We start from the raw sequence: 20363 nt of genomic DNA, 5'->3' as shown, positions 1-20363 counted from the left end.
TAATTTTCAGAGCAATAGAACAACCGGTATTAAATAAACTAGGTTAAACACAAACTGAATTTTTATCAGGGGCAAAAGTGACATTTCCCAAGCACAAGTATTTTTCTTCTGAAGATCTCGATTTTAGAAATCTAACAAAATTTATTTTGCATTTTTAGGATTTCTCTGCATTTTTCTTACAATTTTTCCTTGCTTTCAGCTAATATATAGGAAAACAAAACAAAACAAAACACTTAAAGGGGGCTGACAGCCGGGCCCCACATGTAAGGGAGCCCAGGCTCGCCCCCCCCCTCCTCTGCTTTGCCCGCTCGGAACGTGGCCGGCACGCGGCCAGGCCTACCGCGGCGGCGGCGTGCCTCGCCGGCGGTGGCCGGCCAGCGGCTGGGCCGAGCCGCGGCCAAGGCGGCCCGAGGGTGCGGGGGCGCGCGCGCAGGGCTGGGGCGCAGGGGTGCGCACGGCGTCGGCGGCGGCGCACGCGGGCCGGAGCGATGGCACGGCGTCGGCGGCGGCGTTCCGCCAGCGCCGGAGCCTTTTGGCGGGACAGGCGGCGGGGTCATGGTCCGCGGGGGCTGGCGGCTGCAGTGCGCGCGGCAGCAGCTCGCGGGCCAGCGCAGGGCGGCCCCGCGGCGTGCGCGCAGTGGGGGCAGCGCGACCATGGCGGCGCGGCGGTGCTGCGGCGGCGGTGGCGCGAGATTCGGCCGGGGAAGGGGTCGGGAAGGGAGAGGAGAGCGCGACCGAGCTCACCAAGGGCTTGATTTGGGCGGAGATGGGGGTTCGACAGAGAGGGGCGGAGCTCGGGGATGACGGCAATGGCGGCACGGCTGTCGGGAGCTTGATTCGGCCGGCGTGCGGCACGAACGGGCTCAGGGAGGGGTGGTGGAGGTGGAGGGCGAGGTGGTGCGGCTTGGGGCGCGGAGAATCGAGCGGGGTGGCGAGGATGGCCGGCGTGGACGCCGGCGGAGGCCTGCACGGCTCTGCTCGGCACGGCTCGAGGACGAAGGAGAAGGAGGAGGAGAAAACGGACACGGCTTCGTGGGAGATAAGGACGGTGCGTGAGCACGGCGGACGAGGTTCGCCGACGGCCGACGCGTGGCGTTGCCGGCGACGACGCGGGGTCGCGGTATGGGCGCGCGTACGGCTTCACTGGAGAGCCCAGTAACCGAATTGAATTCGTTTGAAATGATTTTTGAGCCAAGTTTGACCACCCAAAACTCCAAACTTGATATGGGAACATGAAATTTGGCCAAAATAAAAGTTGTAGAGGGATAGAATGTCTACAAGTTTGCTTTTGGGCGAAAATTGATTCGAAGCTCGGATTAAGGTGAAAAACGAGATCGAACACGGCTAAACAATGTTTTACCACGCGAACTCGATTAACGCTAACGATGAGCTTAACTCCATCATTAGTGGGTTAAGCACATGATTAGCATCGCAATTAACACTGGGGTGTTACACTTATAGGCCCGGTAAAAGTCGAGTGATTTCCTGTCACTCGCGAGCTCTGTAGGAATTGCTTGTTTACTTTCTGCTATCAATATAAGGATGACGGACGGGGTCGTGTTCGATATCATGACCTTGTGTGAGACCCATCTGTGTTGATGAACTTGCTAAGGTCGCGGTGTGTGGTAGTGCTGGTTAAGTTTTTGAACGTACTAGTCACATGCCGTAAATATGGTACGCGGTAAGCCTAGTAGCCGATTAGACCGGGGAGTGGATATACCTTTCACTCTCTCTTAGAGATAGGTTTTATTTATGTTTATGTTGCGCAACACCGCGGCTACAAGGGACGAGGATGGTGCCCTGTAGACGGGGAGAGTGACCCTATCCACAAGACGGAAAGAAAGGTAAACGGTTGTTTGGGAATGACCCGACGGTGTTTCAAATGTGTGTGTTAGGTCTGCCTGGCCAGGTTAACAAATTCGATTTGAATCGTCCGGTTCTCACGGTTTGGGACTGATTGATCTCTTTGCCACACAGAGTAACAAGAGCAACATTATTATGATCAATCTTTATGTTTGCTTAAAGTTCTACCATGGTTGAATAGTAGTTGCTTACATAGAATGGTTAATCAACTAGAATCTTGGAAGCTAAAATTTGAAAGTAAGGACATACTCTTTATTGCTTTTCAGCAAAAGGAAAACCAGAGCCTCACAGAACCCTGCATAGTCTAGTTAGGTGGGCTATATATACCCGTTGACGGTTAAGTCTTGCTGAGTATTAGAATACTCAGCCTTGCTGTTGAAACCTTTTTCAGGTATGAGTTTTGAGGACCAGATCGCTAGTCTGTCTTGGCCCTGCTCTTTGCCTCCTGGCTGGTCTGTAGAATGGGATCCGTCTTCGGCCGGCAATGACCCTAACGAGTGATATCTTGCTTGGGCTGGCTTGGTATACTTTTGCGACGTGTTGTAGCCGCCGTGTTCTCTTTCCGCTGCTTTTCAAACTCTGAACTTAAAGTTATGGCTTGTATTACTGTTTTACTAAGTTTGGTTCTGTAATAATGCTTTGAACTGGTTTGTAATAATTAATGTGCTTGTGTTGTAAAATATGTGGTTGTAATATCTCTGGACTCGCCTTCGTGTGGGGTATGCTTGTTCGATCCGAGAACCGGTGGTTGTATCGGGACGTTATCCGACAGACCAAGAATTGTTCCGTTTGAAGTGAGTTTGTGTCGGTGTTGCCTTTATGGTGATGACCAGCGCATTTGAGCCGGGATAATTCAGGTGGTTCTGCCACAATAATACTATTTGAATCTTGGATCTTAATTCGTGGACCGGGTGTAGAATAGTGAGGCATTGTTCATACTGACCGCACATCAAAGCACCTTGCGCCCTATATGTCTATATACATTGTTGTCATAATAAAGAAAAAATACTGACTATAGTTTCTTTTCCACAACATACAATGTTTTTTTTGTTTTTTGTTTTTTTTGGAGGGGGTGGGGTGCAACAATTCAAATTCATTGCTTCACAGCAAAACATTGGATGATGGTCATGCCATATATATTTGCAGAACTGTATCCCAAAAATGATTATATTCATCTGATGAAAATGATGTGACAAGTTCATGGGAAATAGTACCATAATGTATTGCAACAAATAATGATATATAGTTTTTTCTTCTTTATTTATGACAAAATATGGCCCTAGTACTTGTAGGAATACCCTCGCTATTCCGAAAGCGACCCGCTAAATTATTCAAGCATTGAAGGGCACGTCCTTACGTATGGGCCATCTGATCCAATCATACATACAAATAAGCTAAGTCCTCTAGAGCTCTATCTAGCTAGCTGCTGGATCAAAGTGTGTGTACGCGTATAGGAGTATAATTTCCCATGAACTTGTCACCGTTTTAACTTTAAACAGACAGAAATACATGCATACTGACTGTCCTATATGGGTGCATGTGCAATGTGCATGCTTAGGAACTTTACAAGGCTAAGCTAGCTGGAACGCGGAAGCATATGGCCGGCCTACGCATAAGCACGCACCTCGTACATGCGCTTTGGGGTAAAGCACTGACGACGACTCTGCCTGGCTGCAGCGTGATCGATCTCGCCCTGTAAGAGTGAGAATCTTTCCTAGCTTGCTTGTGCAGTTTCTTTATAATTTGATATACATCATCACTACTTCGATCAGCATTGCAAATGTAGGTCACCTAAATTTTGAAAGGACTCTTTAGAGTAATTTACTGCTAACTTTTTCACATCTCTTAGACCTTGAGTATGTTTGGGTCCGCCAGCTAATTGGTATGTAATTAATTTTAGCTGGGATGGATCCAAACGGTACTAGCTAATGTACAGCTAGAACCCTTTCTACTCTCTCCATTTCAAATTGTGTATCATTTTAGCAAATCTAGATATATAAACATTATGTCTAGATATATAATAAAAGTTATGTATCTAAATTTGATAAAATGACCTACAATTTGAAACCGAAGGAGTAACTAGCTGGATACGGTAACTATCTAGCTAACTGGTCCAACCCAGCTAGTAATTTCAACCAGCTAGCTAGCTAATGGATTAGCCGGATGTACAAGTAGGTCCTTCATTTGCCTAAAATCTTGGAAAAATTCAATTGACGACAGAAGAAAAACCAACAATCACGAGTAGCAGTGAGGAATTATTGTTAGTGTTTTAGTGTTTAGGGTGGGCGGAGAGGGTGCGTGCTACCTGCCGGATTAGAAAGAGGATAATGGGAAGATTGCTGTACTAGCGGAAAAACCGGTCGGCGCTGGGAGGACAGGAAAACGAGATGGTCCTTTTTTACTGGCGGGCATTTCCCCCTCTTCTTTCGTTCCTAATAACTTGGATCATGCATGAATGCAATGCGACCCTTTCTTTTCGAAAGAAACGCAATGCAACCCGCTTTACATAGTAATAGTGTCGGTGTCTGAATAGCTTTCTATATATAAGCTAGCTAGGTCACCAAGAGACTCTCTGGTCAGTGGTAGCTGAGTCCTGTTCCTCCAGGTTGATAAGTTGTTGATCGGTTCCGATCCGACGCTAGCTCTATTCAAGGAGGAAGCATGGACTTGAATCAATCGTCGTGCCTGTAGGAGTCTAGCAGCAGGTGCATGCCTCGCCCATGTCGTCGTCGCCGTCGCAAATGACGTATGTGCTTAGTGCTTGCAACACAGAGTACTATCTATATGATTGCTCTCAACACGGTTGCTAGCTACTGGGTGCTGGCAGTATAGGCTCACAGCTGGTGTATGGTAGTAGGCAAGAAACTAAATGGGGAAAAAAATAAAAATCTCAGCAGGGTTAACATTCTAAACTAATCGGTTTGAGCCATGTGGTGATCACTATCCCTCGTTTGCGCGCTTGTCCTCATCGCATTTACCGGGGCATGATTAGCCCCCACGCCGACGTGTCCGGCCAGGCAGATCCGAAGCGTGCTCGCGACTGGTCGCCGTGCAGCACTAACTAGCTAAGCTTTGCTTGCCGCGAGGCCACCGGCGGCCGCAAATGGATCGGAACTGGAAGCGACGGGGCGCGTGGAGGGACGTGCGTGCGTGCCAGTCAATCAACGCGCTGTGTCCAGAGAGAGGTCGGTAGATTGACAGAGAAGGCACGCACTCGCGCCAACGCTGGAAAGCTTTCCATTTCGATCGCGCGCGAGGGACGACGACACGTACGAGAGGCGGAGCTCGGAAACGGCGGCGGCGGTCATGGCACTGCCGGGCGGTGATGGCGTGGTCCCCGGTCGACGACGGGCGTAGCAGTTGTCGCGCTAGTGGAGCCGGATCGAGACGTATGTACGTGATCATCATCATCGCCGGCTACGCGCATCGGTCGGGTCGCCGTGCACGTACGCGGCCACGTCGCGCGCCGCCACCGCCACCACCACCGCGCGCGCGCGACCAGCTGGGCCTGGATCACCATCGGCGCTAGCTCGCCCCGTATCTATCCGTCCGTCCGTCCGTGCGCGCGCGCGGCGGTGGGGCTGACGGTGGCGTAGACGTCACTACTGGAGAATGGAGAGATAGCTAGCTTCGCGTCGTGGTCTCGCCGCCGCCGCCGCCGCTATACCCGGCCGGCCGCTTCCGCGGGGAATGCGGGCACGGCGGCGAAGCTAGATAAGCAGCCGCAGGCAGGTTAGCGTACGCACGTGCAAACGGTGCAAGCTGTTGGCTGTTGCATGTTGCGATAGCGGCCGCTGTCGCATTCCATCCCTTCTTCGTCCGCTTCCGCTCGTCGGTGAATCTGCAGAGGAGCCTTCTTATTCGGTCGCACGTCTTCAACGCGGGGATGTCGCCTGAATCCTGATATGGATATACGCAGCTAGCTAGCTAGTAGGCGTTTACAGATATACTCATTGTCGCGAGCAGCAGCACGCGCCATCTGTCGAGGTTGGGTTGATGTTGATCACTGGATACATACGGAGTACCACGCGAGGCGGACGTCACGAACGACGAAGCTCATCGGAACAGGCTGCGCCGCCGCTGCCGCTGCGGGCGCGCCGGTCCAGCCAAACCCGCGCCGGCCCTCCGACCACCGTCGTGCCGCGACGCGATTCAAGTCAATCCCCGCCGTCCTCCTCCCCACCTGACACGGACAAATTGCTGCTCAGCTCGGTCCCCCGAGAATTTCACAGCGGCGGCCGGCGGCGGCAGGGTGGACGCCGGCCGGCCGGCCGCGTGGCCTCGGGTTCGTACGCTGGGCCAGTCAAACCCACTGCACCCCTCGTCCCCTCCTCGCTGATTCAATCCTCGCCACACTAGCATTTAAGTCCCGCCACCAGCAAGCCGACGCCCCCGATCGGTCAGACGGTCACCCATAGGTCATCACTCATCAGGGCAGCGCGCGCGCCCCGCCGATCCGGCCGCCCGCGCCGCCCAACCACCCGCCGCCGCCCGCAGATTTTCACCGCCTCGTCTCGCCCAACCGGCCGCCGGCCGGCGGAGGCGGAGGGGGGCCGAGACGCGCGCGAGGTCCCTCGCGCTCCGGAACACGCGGTTTCGGGACGGGCTGTCACCGGCGTAGGAGTACGTGTCGCGGGGCGGGCAGCGGAGTGTGCGCCGCATGCGCGGCCGCTGGCGTTCGTGCGCGGGGCCCGCCGGTCATTTCTCGCCCACCTGGAAAGCAGAGGTCGCGAGAGACGACCCCGCGCAGCCTCGCCTCGCCTGCCTGCGCGCGCAGATCGCCAGTGGCTGACCGGCCAGACGCAACGCCACGCAAGAATAAAGAGGACAGAGAGAGAGAGAGAGTCCTCCCCGGCCCAAGGAAGAGAGACAGCGAGACCGAGTCCCCCAAACACTTGTACGCGCGGCGCGCGCCAGGCACTGGAAAATCGCAGCAGAGAGGGAGGGGGCGGCGCGCGCGCGCGCTCTGGCGCTGGCCATGAGCCGGGGCTGCGCCCGGCCGGCACCCGACAGCCGCCGCGCCGCCGGTCTGCTCCTCCTCCTCCTCCTGCTGGGAGTCTCCGTCGGCGGGCGCGGGAGCGGCGCCGCCGCGGAGGTTGAGGAGGAGGAGGCGGCGGTGGACTACGGCGCGGCGCTGTCCAAGAGCCTGCTCTACTTCGAGGCGCAGCGGTCGGGGCGGCTGCCGCACAACCAGCGGGTGCGGTGGCGGGGCCACTCGGGCCTCACCGACGGGCTGCAGCAGGGGGTGGACCTCGTCGGCGGCTACTACGACGCGGGCGACCACGTCAAGTTCGGCCTGCCCATGGCCTTCACCGTCACCATGCTCTCCTGGGGCGCCATCGAGTTCGGGGACGACGTCGCGGCCGCCGGCGAGTGGGGCCACGCGCTCGAGGCCATCAAGTGGGGCACCGACTACTTCGTCAAGGCGCACACCGAGCCCTTCGTCTACTGGGCAGAGGTACCTCCTCTCCTCCTGCTGCTCCCGCTGCTTCCACTCTCTTGCCACTTCGAGGCACGATCCATGGATCGGTCGAAAGGGATTTACTGCTGACCGCTGCCGGGACATGCAGCAGCCAGTCATTGACCTCCTTCCTGACTGCTGGAATTTACTGCTGCTTGCTGCCGGGACCGGGACGCGATCCATGGCGGCCATTAATAGCTAGCATAGCATGACCCGAGCCGTGTCTTTGCTTGCGGCTGACAGGTGGGCGACGGCGACACGGACCACTACTGCTGGCAGCGCCCCGAGGACATGACGACGTCGCGGCAGGCGTACCGCATCGACAGGGACAACCCCGGCTCCGACCTCGCCGGCGAGACCGCCGCGGCGCTCGCCGCCGCCTCCATCGTCTTCCGCCGCTCCAACCCGCATTACTCCCACCTCCTCCTGCACCACGCCCAGCAGGTGAGCTGATCGACCGCTCAATTGGTTGGGTTGCCCTGTCTCGACCAGCCAGCCCTGGTATCTCACGTACGTGCTGCGCCTGTATCTGTACGGCGGCGTTACGGTGGCAGCTCTTCGAGTTCGGCGACCGGTACCGGGGCACGTACGACAGCAGCATCGCGGAGGTGCGGAGCTACTACGCGTCCGTGAGCGGGTACCGCGACGAGCTGCTGTGGGCGGCGCTGTGGCTGCACCGCGCCACGGGGCGCGCCGAGTACCTCCGCTACGCCGCCGACCGGGCCGACGACTTCGGCGGCGTCGGCTGGGCCATGACCGAGTTAAGCTGGGACGTCAAGTACGCCGGCGTCCAGGTGCTCGCCGCCAAGGTACGCGCGACCGACTAGTCTCTCCGATCACGAGCTGGCTGCTGATTTGAAATCGATCGAAACCTTCTGCGAGCGCGCGCCCATAACTAGTTTTTTTTTACTGATGATGATTTCTCACTGACACGGTGGCATGACGGTAGAATTCGGCCATTGCGTGCACCGGCTGGTGTCCGGGCGGGCCTGTCGGCCCTCTTTTCCACGCCGTTCGAAAAGTTGGAGCACGTAAGGCAGAGGCAGAGGATCCGACGTCCGGTTCTCTCTCTCTCTCTCCCCTACGTCAAGCCCCCCTGCTTTTTCCAATTGTTAATCATCATCGCTGGTGCCCTCAAAAGACTAGAGAATTTTCCTTTCAATTTGAAAAGAATACTTTTTAAAAAACAAAGCCCGCGTTTAGATCGTGGGTTACGACACTGTAGCATGTTTCGTTTTTATTTGGTAATTAATGTCCAATCATGGATTAATTAACGTCGTTAGATTCATCTCGTGGTAATCAGTCAGACTGTGTAATTAGTTATTTTTTTAACTACATTTAATACTTCATGCATGTGTTGAAAAATTCGATGTGACGGAAAAGTTTGGGAATTTTTTGGGAACTAAACGCGGCCAAAGGGTTTAAGTTTCGTGTCGGGCAACCCACGGAACAATTCTTCCTTGAGGACTCGGTATGTTTCGAATCGCTATTAGAAAATGTGCTGAGTAGTTGTAGTAAACAAGGTTCTAAATAGCGGGTTAAAGGGTTTAGCGGCTGGATTCTAAAAATAGTTAATAGCAGGCTAAATGAGGCTATAGTGGGCTATAGCGGTTAAATTACACGTAAGTTCAAATAGCGGCACCATACATAAATAGCTACAGCGATCTATAGCGGAAGTTATAGCGAGAGATTTAAAACTTTGATAGTAAATTGCGTTGGGTGCCGGTGGGTGAGCCGCGCAACCAAGCGTCAGTATGCCCGGCCGTGCGGAGCAGAACCTGTTCATCCCCGTGCCCGTCCTAGGTGAACCAGCACCTAGACTGATCTGGAACTCCTAGGTAACTTCCCACGAGGATCCACGCACCTTTTTTTTAGTTACCACGACAGGGCACGGTTAGCCGCCTCCGCCGCCGCTGAGCGAGCAGCACGCACATCTCAGTTCCGGCGACGGATCATGGGTGGGGTGCTCTTGCTTAACAGCGAGGGGAGTTAATGCCGCCACATGGCGTTATACTTTCCTGTCCCCTGAAAGAAACCCCAGTAGGATCCACACTCCGGTTCCGCTCAGCTATCACACCTCCCTTGGCCCTTGCAGCAGCAGCAGCTGCGAGTTCTCATATCCAAAAAGAAGAAGAAAGAACTCCGAATTAGCTTAGCCCGGCGATCAGGGAGGCGAAGCCATGCCCGTCCACGAAAACTGTTGGGGCTGACGGCGACACGGGGGGAGAGAGAGGGGCGAGATGGGTCCACGAACGGAACGCATCGTCTCGACCGACGGATGCTCTGGACCAAGCCCGCTTTCCCCATCGGCTGACCTACCTTCCTGCTGCAATGATGCGGGCGGAGAAGCCTTGTGTGTGTACTGTGTCCCCGATGCTCCTGGCTCCTGATCCTGAGAGCGGCGTAGGTAGCTGCTGATCCGGCTCCGGCCGGCCACATGGCCGGGCATCTGATCAGGGGGTGGGAGCCTTTCGCGCTGAAAGCTGCGGCCGAGTGCTAATTCAGACGAGGCCTTTCTCAATCCCGTCCGCGTCAGGGTTCCCCTGCTGCTGTAGCGCTGGCCAGCGCACAAAGTCCTCAAACTAGCAGCTGTTTACCCAGCGAGATAAAACTCCCGGCAGAGGGGTGAAGGTGCAGACTTAGCTTCTAAGACATGGCGGCACCGATCCCCTTTTGACGAAGTTCAGTTAGTAAAGACATGGCTCCGATCCCTTTTGACAAAGTTCAGTCAGTAAAAGGAGTACGTCGTCAGAGCCACAGAACCCAATCATCTCGCTTTACACGAGCTACTCGGACCGCGAAGTTGCAAACGCAGATGATCAAGATCAACCACCCCGAAAGCAACGTCGCGAGAGATGCGAAGCAGGACGAGCAGCACGCAGCAAGTAGCTCCCCCTGCCTCAGCGACCCGCCGACCCGGCCCCAACCGGGGAATCCCGGCTCTCTTTTTTAGGCACATGTCATGTCATGTGCCCCCCCGGACATCCGTTCTACGGGTTCCAGATCATCAGTACGTCATGGCCGTGGTGTTTGTATAATACCTGACCCTGGTGACCAGCGAGCCGTTGAGCGCTTCGCTTGGACGACCGACCTGCCCACGCCACGCCAGCTGCGAAAATTCTTCCGGGGTGAGCTGATCGAGCGCGCAATGCCCCCCAACCCAAGAACCACGGGACGGCCAGCCTCGCTGACACCTCACGGCCTCTCGCCCAGTTGTAAACCACTAGGACTAGCGGCAGTTGGTCGAGCGGCGTACGGGGTGGCCCCGCGCGGCACGTGGCCGCGCGCCTCGTCGACGTGTCCGCCGCGGTAGCCGCCGCCGGGCACCGGCCGCGGCCGAGGTCGTCACGTCACGCGCGTCCTTCCTCCTCCTCGATGGCAATAAAGGTCAGGAGCGACCGAGCGCGGTCGCTGCATGCGTCCATCCGAGCTAGCCGCGCTTCAGACTGTTCCGGCGATGGGCGCGACACGGAGGGGGCCCGGTTGCGGTTTTTCCTCCGCGCCGGGACAAAACGGGCACGAGAAAATCGGGAACCCCTCCTCCTCCCGCAAACTACTAGCTGCTACTACCTTGTTTTGTTCCCTTTCGTGGATGGAGGGGTTGCCCGTCCCGGCTAGCGCGCCTGCTGCTGTGGCTGTCTGCCGGTCGAGGCCGAAATAGGCGGCCGGAGACACTCCCGGGAACATGCCGGCCAAAATGGCACGTCCAGTCCATACACTGGCCGGGGGGTGGGTGGGGATCGGAGCTCGCTTCGAGCATCGTCACCTAGCTTAAGGATCCGGCGAAACTTGGCCGCGCGCGCATGGTCTGGTCCGGCGTGACGTGCGGTCTGCTGGTCGGCTCGGCCCGGCGTGCCTGCCCGTTTTCGCGTTTAAGGGTTGTGCTCGGCCTTTCTCCCTCCATGGACTACACGGCTCCATCTTCCTGTACGCGTACGTGACGCGCGCGGGCTCGGCGCGACGTGCACGTACGGTGTGGTATGTAGATGGAGCGGCGCCGCTTGCTGCGCCCCGATCGAGGACGACGTGCGCGCGTCGTGCTCGTCGCAGACTCGCAGCTCCGGTTGCGCGGCCTTGGCGTAGAGCGAGCAAGGTCGTGGGCCGATCGCCTTCTCATCACTGTCCCGAGAGGAGATCGTGGAGCAGTAGTGGAGGGGAGCTGGGAGAGAGTGATGCGCTGGCACTCCCGCTCCATGAGCTAGCTCTGCTGCTGGGTCCACACTCCGGAATCAATAAAATAATATATAGGCTATATAGCCACCACTAATTTTCCGTTATATATATATATATGTATATATATATATGGAAACCGTAGGGGAAAGGGAGCTTTGAAATGCTGCTTTCTCGGGAGGTTCCAATTCACGGCCCACCTGTGTGTTCTAGATAGATATTGACACACCAGATGTTGTTGACGTTTTAGTTTGGACTTGATGGGCAATATATGCTTAAAAATACACCAGTTTCTGAGTCCTGAGTACCGGTACCGTATCAGAAAAAATTTTGTCGGAAAAAGCTTTTCAAATGCGGGTTTATAGGAATAATGTTTTCACCAATGGCCAACTTGTGTTCTAGACATTGACATTTGAAAAGAATCTGCATAGACCAGAGATGTTGATTTTTAGTCTGGACTTGATCGACAACATGCACAAATACACACCAGTTTCGTGTTTCATCCCCCCCTCTTCTTGTATATTTCTGAGAAATTGGGTGCTCATGTAGGAGCCATTCCTTGCACACTTAGCTTGCTCTGACAGCTGCGCATCTATAGTTGAATTTTTGCTGCACAAATAAATAAATGCCGTGAAGAAACAAAACAAGAGGCGTGTAAATAATTTATTTATCTGTTATTAGTTCCACAACTTATACGTACAGCAGGCAACTAAAGTTTTTTTTAGTAGGACTCATTTTGCAAGCAATTAGTGATGCCTCGTAGGAGCAGTACGATTAACCGCAATTAATAATCCGACCCGTCCACGGATCGGATGGATGGTCCAAGCAGCAAATGTCGCCATCAAAGTGGTTGTTGGGCTAATAACATTCTTTAGCGTAGGCTTTACTGTTGCCGTGTGAACGATCCCACACAGGCACACACATACAAATTAATTGGTGATGCCCAGAAGGAAACGGGACAAAATATCCAGTCTCCTCAAGTGAACGTTCATGGTCATGGCATACAGCTAGCGGACCATTTCTCTTTCACCTTTATTTTCGCGAGCTCCACTGGTAGTGACGTCCACATTTATCTCCAGAGCCTTGGCGTGTGCCCAACCATGCATGCATTATTTCTTGAAAGAAGCATCCGTGGCTCCATCAGGGGTAGCTAGATGCATTTAGGGTTCCATAGCCTGATAATGGTGGATTGCAGTGATTTATCTAGATCAAGTACTACTAAGTTCATCCCAGCTAAAAAAATTATGTAGAAGTGTGTGAAAAGTTTTGGAAAGCTCGTCTTTTAGCCCTTCATTCCATAATATAAAGGTGCGGTTTGACTTAGCAACAAAATCATAGTAACACAAAAGTACTTTTAAATGCCAATCATCAAACGATACTCTTTTTTTTTGTAAAATAAATTTTCCATTGCGGTTAGGATAGGCTCATTGCTCAGGTCAAAGATTAATAAAAGGCCCATGTCGACTTCTTATATTTTGGGATATATTTGATGATGGATGTAATATACTATAGTATAGTGTTATATGAGTCTTTGAAAAACAATGAAAAAAATCCAATGGGTTCAGAAAACCTAGCAAAAAATACTACTCCCTCCGTTTCAAATTATAAGTCATTCCAAAAATCTTGGAGAGTCAAACCATTTCAAAGTTTGACCAAAATTATAGAGAGGAATATAAAGATTTGTGACATCAAATAAGTGCACTATAAAAATATAGCTAATAAAGAATCTAATGATACTTAATTGTTATCATAAATATTATAATTTTGTCATATAAATTTGGTAAAACTTGAAAAACTTTGACTCTCCAAGTTTTTTGGAACGACTTATAATTTGGAACGGAGGGAGTATAATAGTATTAGTAAAAATTAATAAAAAATTGAATATGTTGCACTCCAAACTGGCATTCATTTTGCACCAAAAGCTGGCGGGGCGGGATCGCGAGCTTTATATCCGGGCAGCGACGTGGCAGCTGCTGTGGCTGCGTCGGTACGACAGCTGTCCCGCAACCCAGGGCCCCACCGGTCGGTGAGCAGAGTTCGTACGTGGCCCCGCCGCGCGGCACCATGAGAGGGGTCTTGTTTGGATCGTGCTATACTTCCTAGTGCACACAAGCCGGGAAAAGAATCTCGCATGTATGGAGTACTAAATGAAGTCTATTTGTAAAATCTTTTTAGAGATATGTGTAACTTTTCGCGACGAATTTAATGACAATAATTAATTAGTGATTGGATACAGTGATGCTACAGTAACCATACTCTAATCATTGATTAATTATCGTCATTAAATTCATCGTGAAAAGTTATGCCCATCTCTAAAGAGATTTTGCAAATAGACTTCATTTAGCCCGTAATGCAGGAGAGATTCTCTTCTAGAATAATAGAATAGGTAAACCAAACACCGCCAGGATGGCTGGAGTCAGAGCTCAGAGGCTGCTGCATTGGCGCCGGAAAAGCGACGCCGGCCAGCGAGTCGAGCCACCGTGCATGTAGCCCGTCGCCTCCCGCACCGACAGCATCCCTTGGCCGGAATCAATGGAGATCGTCGTGGACCGACTCGCCTGTTTTATCGGAACTATCAAGCTGGATCGCAGTTCTTCCAAGTACGCGGCAGCAAAGCCTGAAGCATTTAAGCATTTAACGAGTCCGATCCCTTTCGATTCAGTTTTTTTAACACGATTAATGCCTGAATCAGACTGAAAGATCGATCGACGGCTGGGGTTGCGCTGTCGGTGTTGATTGGACGCTCTGGTCAATCGATACACAGTTCGCACACATGGGCAGCACCGCCGTCGTGCTGCGTCGCCCCACTGACAGTGATGCCCATGCATGCTGTTGGTGTTGCATTGCATCATCTCCGTGTCACGATCGTGTCCAGTTACCTACCTACTTAATTAGCACTAGCAGTAATCCCTTTTGAGAATGTAATCCTACTGGTGAGCAAGTTTTTAACCTGTTTCTATATGATCCATGGATCCAACAACAGCTGCTGCTGGAGGGCGACCCGCAAGCCCTGCCGCACCGCGCGGTGCTGGAGCAGTACAAGGCGAAGGCGGAGCACTACCTGTGCGCGTGCCTGGGCCTCAACGGCGGCGGCAACGGCAGCGACAACGTGGAGCGGAGCCCCGGCGGGATGCTCTACGTGCGCCAGTGGAACAACCTCCAGTACGTCTCCAGCGCCGCCTTCCTCCTCACCGCCTACTCCCGCTACCTCTCCCCGGCGGGGCTCCTCCTCCGCTGCCCGCGCGGGGCGGCGGCGCCGGCCGACCTGCTGGCCCTGGCGCGCTCGCAGGCGGACTACATCCTGGGCCGCAACCCGCTGCGGCTCAGCTACATGGTCGGCTACGGCCGCCGGTTCCCGGTCCGCGTGCACCACCGCGGCGCCTCCATCGTCGCGCACAAGGCCAACAGCCGCTTCATCGGCTGCATGCAGGGGTTCGACGACTGGTTCGGCCGGGGGCGGGCCAACCCCAACGTCCTCGCCGGCGCCATCGTCGGCGGGCCCAACTCCCGGGACGAGTTCCGGGACGACCGCGGGAACTACATGCAGACCGAGGCCTGCACGTACAACACCGCGCCCATGGTCGGCGTCTTCGCCAGGCTCCACCGCCTGGCCACGGCGGAGGAGGGGTGCCGGAGGGGGACGATGGCTGATGATGAGGCTGAGTGTAGATAAAAGAAGGGGGATGGTTTCGGTGGTGTCCATGGCGGGGAAATTCTTTTTTCTTTCTCGTAATAAGCTTAATTATTATTACTAGCTTCCATAAAATTAAAGTTTTTGAAGTGTTAATATGGGAAAGATAAAGAAAGAGAGAGTTTTGAGTAGTGAAAGAAAGGACAGGAATCATAGTGGAGGAAATAAGAGGAGGAGAAAAAAGGTGTGCAAAATTACCTGTATGTTTTATGTAGGTGTCACAGAACTGAAAAGAAGTGTAATGTTTACTGGAGAACAGTAAATACATAGTCACATAGACAATTACATGCTTCTTACTGTATGTTTTTTTTGAGCATGCATCTTATTGCTGTATGTTTCTTTTTGTTCGTGAGCTGGTCTTTTTTTTTTCTTTGCAGGCGTTTCTGAATGTGGAGGAGATTTACTTTGTTCCTTGTGCTTGCCCACATGTGATCTGAAGAAATTTGCATTGGTTATTTCGGTCGCTTTGTTGAATCCTCGGCTTCTCCACGGCTCCACCATCTTTTTTTTTTGAGGAACTCCACCATCTGCTGATCTGCATGTGTGCATTACGTTTGTTTGGAGGCTAGCTAGCATGGGCCGCTCGGGTACCGCCCTTCCCCATTGCATTTATTTGGGCGCGGTTTTTTTATTTTTATATTTTTTATTTCCGTTTTTTATAAAAAAATATATTTTCGATTTGGAAATTTACAGAAATATACCCCGGCCGCCCCGCTGCCGGGCGGCCGGGACCCCGGCAGCCGGGCGGCAGGGGCTTATCCGCAAAAAAAAGACGAAAAAAATTGCAGACAGGTCCCTGGGGCCGGTCGCCCGGCTGCCGGCTGCCTGGGGCTTATAAAAAAAATTGCACAGTAGATTAGCAATCAGTTCAATTATTATTAGGAGTGATTAGTGTTACATTTAGGTGCAGTTACTTGTAGTGATTAGCGTTGATATAATACATTTAGTGTTAGATTTAGTATTAGAAAATACTAGAAAATTGTTAGAGAAGTATTAGAAAATAAAAAAAATGCAAGATAATATTAGAAAATTGTAGAAAATGTTAGAAAATTGTAGGAAATTATAGAAAATGTTAGAAATTTTTTAGAAAATGTTAGAAAATAGTTTAGCAATCAGTTTAATTATTATTAGGAGTGATTAGTGGTACATTTAGGTGTAGTTACTGATAATGATTAGCGTTGATATAGTATATTTGCAATCTGATTGCTCACTTGTGATTGCCAGGGCTCAACACCAAGGCATCCTCAGGATCCACCTACATTCCATGGAATAAGGTGACGGAAACAGTCCCCCAAGGAGTCCAGGTGCTTATGTGTTTTTGTGGATCTTTGTGCAAACTAATGAAATCAAGGGTTTTGGGGGACGACTTTGGCAAGAGATTCTTCATGTGCGAGAATTACGAGTACGACCCGCCCAAGCATTACGGCAAGGACCGAGCAAAGGTACTACAAAACACTATCAGAGTTTGTCACTTTCAGATCTAGTAATGACTTCTAACATGATTTGGGGAAAGACTCCACCGCCTCTATGTGATTTCGTGCAGTGGTTAGACACCGAGCAATCTCAGCAGGATAAGGACCACGTGGAGCGTCAAGTAAGGTGGGCTGCACAAAGGTGGCAACGAATGCTGCATGAAGAACAGATGGAGGAGAAGCGCAAGAAAACCAGAAAAAGATTCAAAAGAACAGATAATAGCATTACGGATGCTATTATCTTGATTTTCTTTTCTGCAATCCCATCTGGTCAACCATTAACAGACCATCAAGCAAAACACAGAACAATTCAAATAAAGCTTTGAAAATATCGATATACATATAGATAGGCCCAGTGGCTGGCCCAAGCGAGCAATATAATTGAACCAACCTACACATTTAGAACTACAACCAAGAAATGTTACTACACAAATACCTTCGTAATATTACATGCTATAATCTGGTGCAAATACATATCCATACATAACGAAATGTAATTATCACATACAGGTCGGAATACATATCTGTCGTGGGCCTTTGGGGTACCCACAGCCGGGTGGCGGAACGCACCCGCCTATTTTCCGAGGGGGAGTACTCGGGGAAGTGCTAAGCTATTAGGCCGATCTAGCTTGGAGGCAAGAACGCAAGAACACACGGATTTAGAGTGGTTCGGGCCGCCGGAGCGTAATACCCTACGTCCACTATGTGGTGTATTGCGCTAGGTATGAATGAGTCTATCCTCTGCCCAGCCCGGGCTTCCCCTGGCTTGAGTCCTTTTCTAACGGGCGTCTCCCTTTTATAGAGCAAAGGAGGACGCGTACACAGGCGTTGGACCCCGACAGGTGGGCCCAACAAGGATGTACACTATACTGGAAAGATACTAATGGTGCTACAGTAGTTGGGGATCTCTTCTCGGATACGCTTACTCGTCCTGTAGACTCTCTGACCGAGGGGGTCTTTATTTGTCCCATCGGCGAGGCGCCCGTTGGAGCAATGTAGCTTGCGGCGTAGTCTGTCGAGGCTACCGTGTAGGTGCCTTAATGGGCGAAGCCGAGCCGTCGTATCCAACTGGAATAATAGGCTGACAGACGCGGAGTAGGCGGCACCAGCGACTGCTCTGTGCTCCTTGGTAATACGCAACCAACAGTGCAACATGGCCAAAGCTGCCTCGGGCTTTGCTATGGCAGTGCGCACTCCCGCCTACTGCATTGAATGCGGTAGGTAGGCGAGCCTTCCCGGGGAAGCGTCTCGGCGCGCGTGCGTGCCGCCACCTGCGGACACGTGGCGGCTCCGGACCCCCCGGGTGGGGTGTCTGTTTTCTCCCTACTGAGGGGTCCGGATAGTATGTGGGGGTCCGGGACCCCGTGGGGGGTCCGGGGCCCCCAGCTGTTTGGCCCTGAGTGCTTTCTTCTCCGGGACACGTGGCGACACCGGACCTGCCACGAGCAGGAAGCGGGTTCGGTGCCGTTGGTCTGGTGAGATGGAGCCGGATCCCAGGGGTCCGGCTGCCCAGCTCCTTAGGGCGTAGTTACTGATAACTACACGAGTCTTGACATGGCAAGAGGGGGTACCCCAGTCCTGGGTTACCGACAGATGTGGCCCCCGGGCCCACCTTGGGAGAGGTACGAACCCGCAGGTGGGGCCATTATCGTGACGCAATGCTGATTGCATTGTCGTGCCCATGTCGAGAGCGGGTGCTCCGGACCCTTTTAAGGTCGTAGCACTTATCGCCAGGTTCAGGTACTAGAGTGCTTTCCATAGGGTGGCGAGGGTGTAGGCTTATGGTTCGGAACTGGGCTAAGCAGACCTCGAGCTGCCCAAGGAGCAAGCACCACATCCTGGACCCGGCCTCAAGCGACCGTGGCTGTAACACCCCTGTGTTAATCGTCTCGCTAATCATGAGTTAACTCGGTAAGTGTGGACTCAAATTCGTCGTTAACGCTAATCGTGTTTGCATAGTAAACATCTACTTAGTTATGTTCGATCTCGTTTTTGTCCTTGATCGGAGCTTCGAATCAACTTTCGCCCAAAACGAAAGTTGTAGATCTTCTTTTTCTCTATAACTTTTGTTTTGGCCAAATTTCATGTTCCCATATGAAATTTGGAGTTTCAACTGTTCAAATTCGAGCCAAAATCATTCAAACGAGTAAACAGTGCTTCTCCTGCTCGTCACTGTGAACCCGATGCCCATACCGCCGCTGTGGTCGCCGGCGAGCGCGTCCACGCGTCGGCAATCGCGCCCGGCGCCGCTCTTCTCCTCTCACGGATGCCTCGAAGCTTCCCGGGCCGTCCTAATCCTCCTTCCTCCTTCCTCTGAGCTAGGTCGAGCTCGAGCGAGCAGAACCGAGCGAAATCGTCGTCGCTCGTCGCTCCGGCCAACCCTCGCCGCCCCACCTCAATCCGTCGCACTCCGAGCTGCGCGACCTCACCCCGAAGCTCCTCCATCCATCCACGAGCGCGGCCGTGCCCTACCCCGGCCGAAGTCAAGCCCCAGACGCCGTCCGCCATTGCTGTCTTCGTCAAGCTCCGCCCTGAGCTTCGCCCCTCTCGTCGACGACCACCTTCCGGCCATCCTCCGTCCAAAATCGATCCCCGGTAAGCTTCCCCGCGGCCTGCTCGAGCTTCTCGACTTTTTCCCCAACCGAATCCACGATGCGCCGCCACCGTTTGGCCGCCGCGCCACCGCGGAACGCGCCGCCGCCTCTGCGCGCCCGCCGCCGGCTCTCCCTGGGCGCCGCCCCTCGCCATTGACGCGCGCCCTAGGGCCGCCGTGCCTTTCCGGAGCTCAAGCCGCCCGCCCCCGCCACCGGCCGGCCCGGGCCAGGCCGGAACGCGGCCGCCGCCGCGCGTCCTGCCCGGCGCCGCCGTGGGCCGCCGCGCCCTGCCCTGCGCCGCCCTACGCGTGCGCCTGCGCCTGCCTCGCCGCCCTGCCCCCGGCCGCCTGGGGCCTCGGCCCGGCCGCCGCTGCGCCGCCGGTCAGCCTCGCCGGCGGGGAGCGCCGCCGCGGGCTGCCCAGCCAGCATCGGCCGCCCGTGCGGGAAGAACAGAGGATTGGGAGGGACAGGAGCTGGGCCGGGCTCCCTGACGGGTGGGCCCCGACGGTCAGCCCCCCTCCCTTTTATGTTTTATCTTTTGTTTTTATTTCTTATTTTCGGCTAAAAGTTCCTAAATGCATATAAATTCGTAGAAAAGTGGTAAAAATGCAAAATAAATTTTGTTAGGTTTCTAAAATCACAAGCTTCTGAGAAAAAATACTTGTGCATGTGAAATACCACTTTTGCTCTGCTGAAAAATTCAGTTTGCGTTTAAGGTAGTTTATTTTGTACCACTTTTTCTGTTGCTCTAAAAATTATGGGAAATTCGCAGTGGATTACTCATTTCATGTTTAGTCCATTGTAAAAGTTTCTTGGCTTGTTGCTATGCGCTTTTGGGTAGATCTATTTGTACTTCGTTTGCTTACTAGGGTTAGTTAATTGTTTCATGCATGCAAAGCAAATTCATGTTAATCCATGCTAACCTAAGTCGTTTTAGTAGTTGTTTTCGAAGGAAACACTTCAGGCTAAATGTTTAAACTTGTTTTCGCATCATAAGCTCTTATGCATTACTCTGTATCCTAACTGTTGCATGGCATATTTTATTCGTGTAGACGCCACGAACGACGCTGTCCACGAGCTAGTTGCTGAGCCGGTCCAGGAGCCACGAGCAG

General features: G+C 53.2%; 2 protein-coding genes and 1 pseudogene across 2 annotated transcripts; 2 read left to right on the top strand and 1 right to left on the bottom strand.

Annotated features, from left to right (window-relative positions):
* Positions 1-336: 336 nt before the first annotated feature.
* LOC120695332 (formin-like protein 5) lies at positions 337-5171 on the bottom strand. The gene is made up of 2 exons (XM_039978610.1): positions 5078-5171; positions 337-1028 (listed from the first exon to the last, which is right to left on the bottom strand). The coding sequence occupies exons 1-2, from the start codon at positions 5169-5171 to the stop codon at positions 337-339; spliced, it is 786 nt and encodes a 261-aa protein (XP_039834544.1).
* Positions 5172-6640: 1469 nt separating this feature from the next.
* Positions 6641-15476, top strand: LOC120678846 (annotated as a pseudogene).
* A 160-nt stretch (positions 15477-15636) lies between these two features.
* Positions 15637-16996, top strand: LOC120678852. Its single transcript, XM_039960258.1, has 3 exons — positions 15637-15772; positions 16410-16627; positions 16699-16996. Exons 1-3 carry the CDS (start codon positions 15760-15762, stop codon positions 16981-16983), a joined length of 516 nt encoding a protein of 171 aa, XP_039816192.1. The 5' UTR covers positions 15637-15759; the 3' UTR covers positions 16984-16996.
* Positions 16997-20363: the final 3367 nt, after the last annotated feature.

The sequence above is a fragment of the Panicum virgatum genome, chromosome 2K (assembly GCF_016808335.1).
Source record: "Panicum virgatum strain AP13 chromosome 2K, P.virgatum_v5, whole genome shotgun sequence".
Classification (NCBI taxonomy): domain Eukaryota; kingdom Viridiplantae; phylum Streptophyta; class Magnoliopsida; order Poales; family Poaceae; genus Panicum; species Panicum virgatum.
Note: the sequence above shows the minus strand (reverse complement) of the source record. Positions and strands in the feature narration are given on the sequence as shown.

Coding starts and splice junctions, on each gene's coding strand:
- LOC120695332 (XM_039978610.1), bottom strand. CDS start 5,171: ATGACCGCCGCCGCCGTTTCCGAGCTCCGCCTCTCGTACGTGTCGTCG. Junction 1,029..5,077: donor GCTTTCCAGCGTTGGCGCGA/GTGCGTGCCTTC, acceptor TCTCCCACGAAG/CCGTGTCCGTTTTCTCCTCC.
- LOC120678852 (XM_039960258.1), top strand. Junction 16,628..16,698: donor ACGGCAAGGACCGAGCAAAG/GTACTACAAAAC, acceptor ATTTGGGGAAAG/ACTCCACCGCCTCTATGTGA.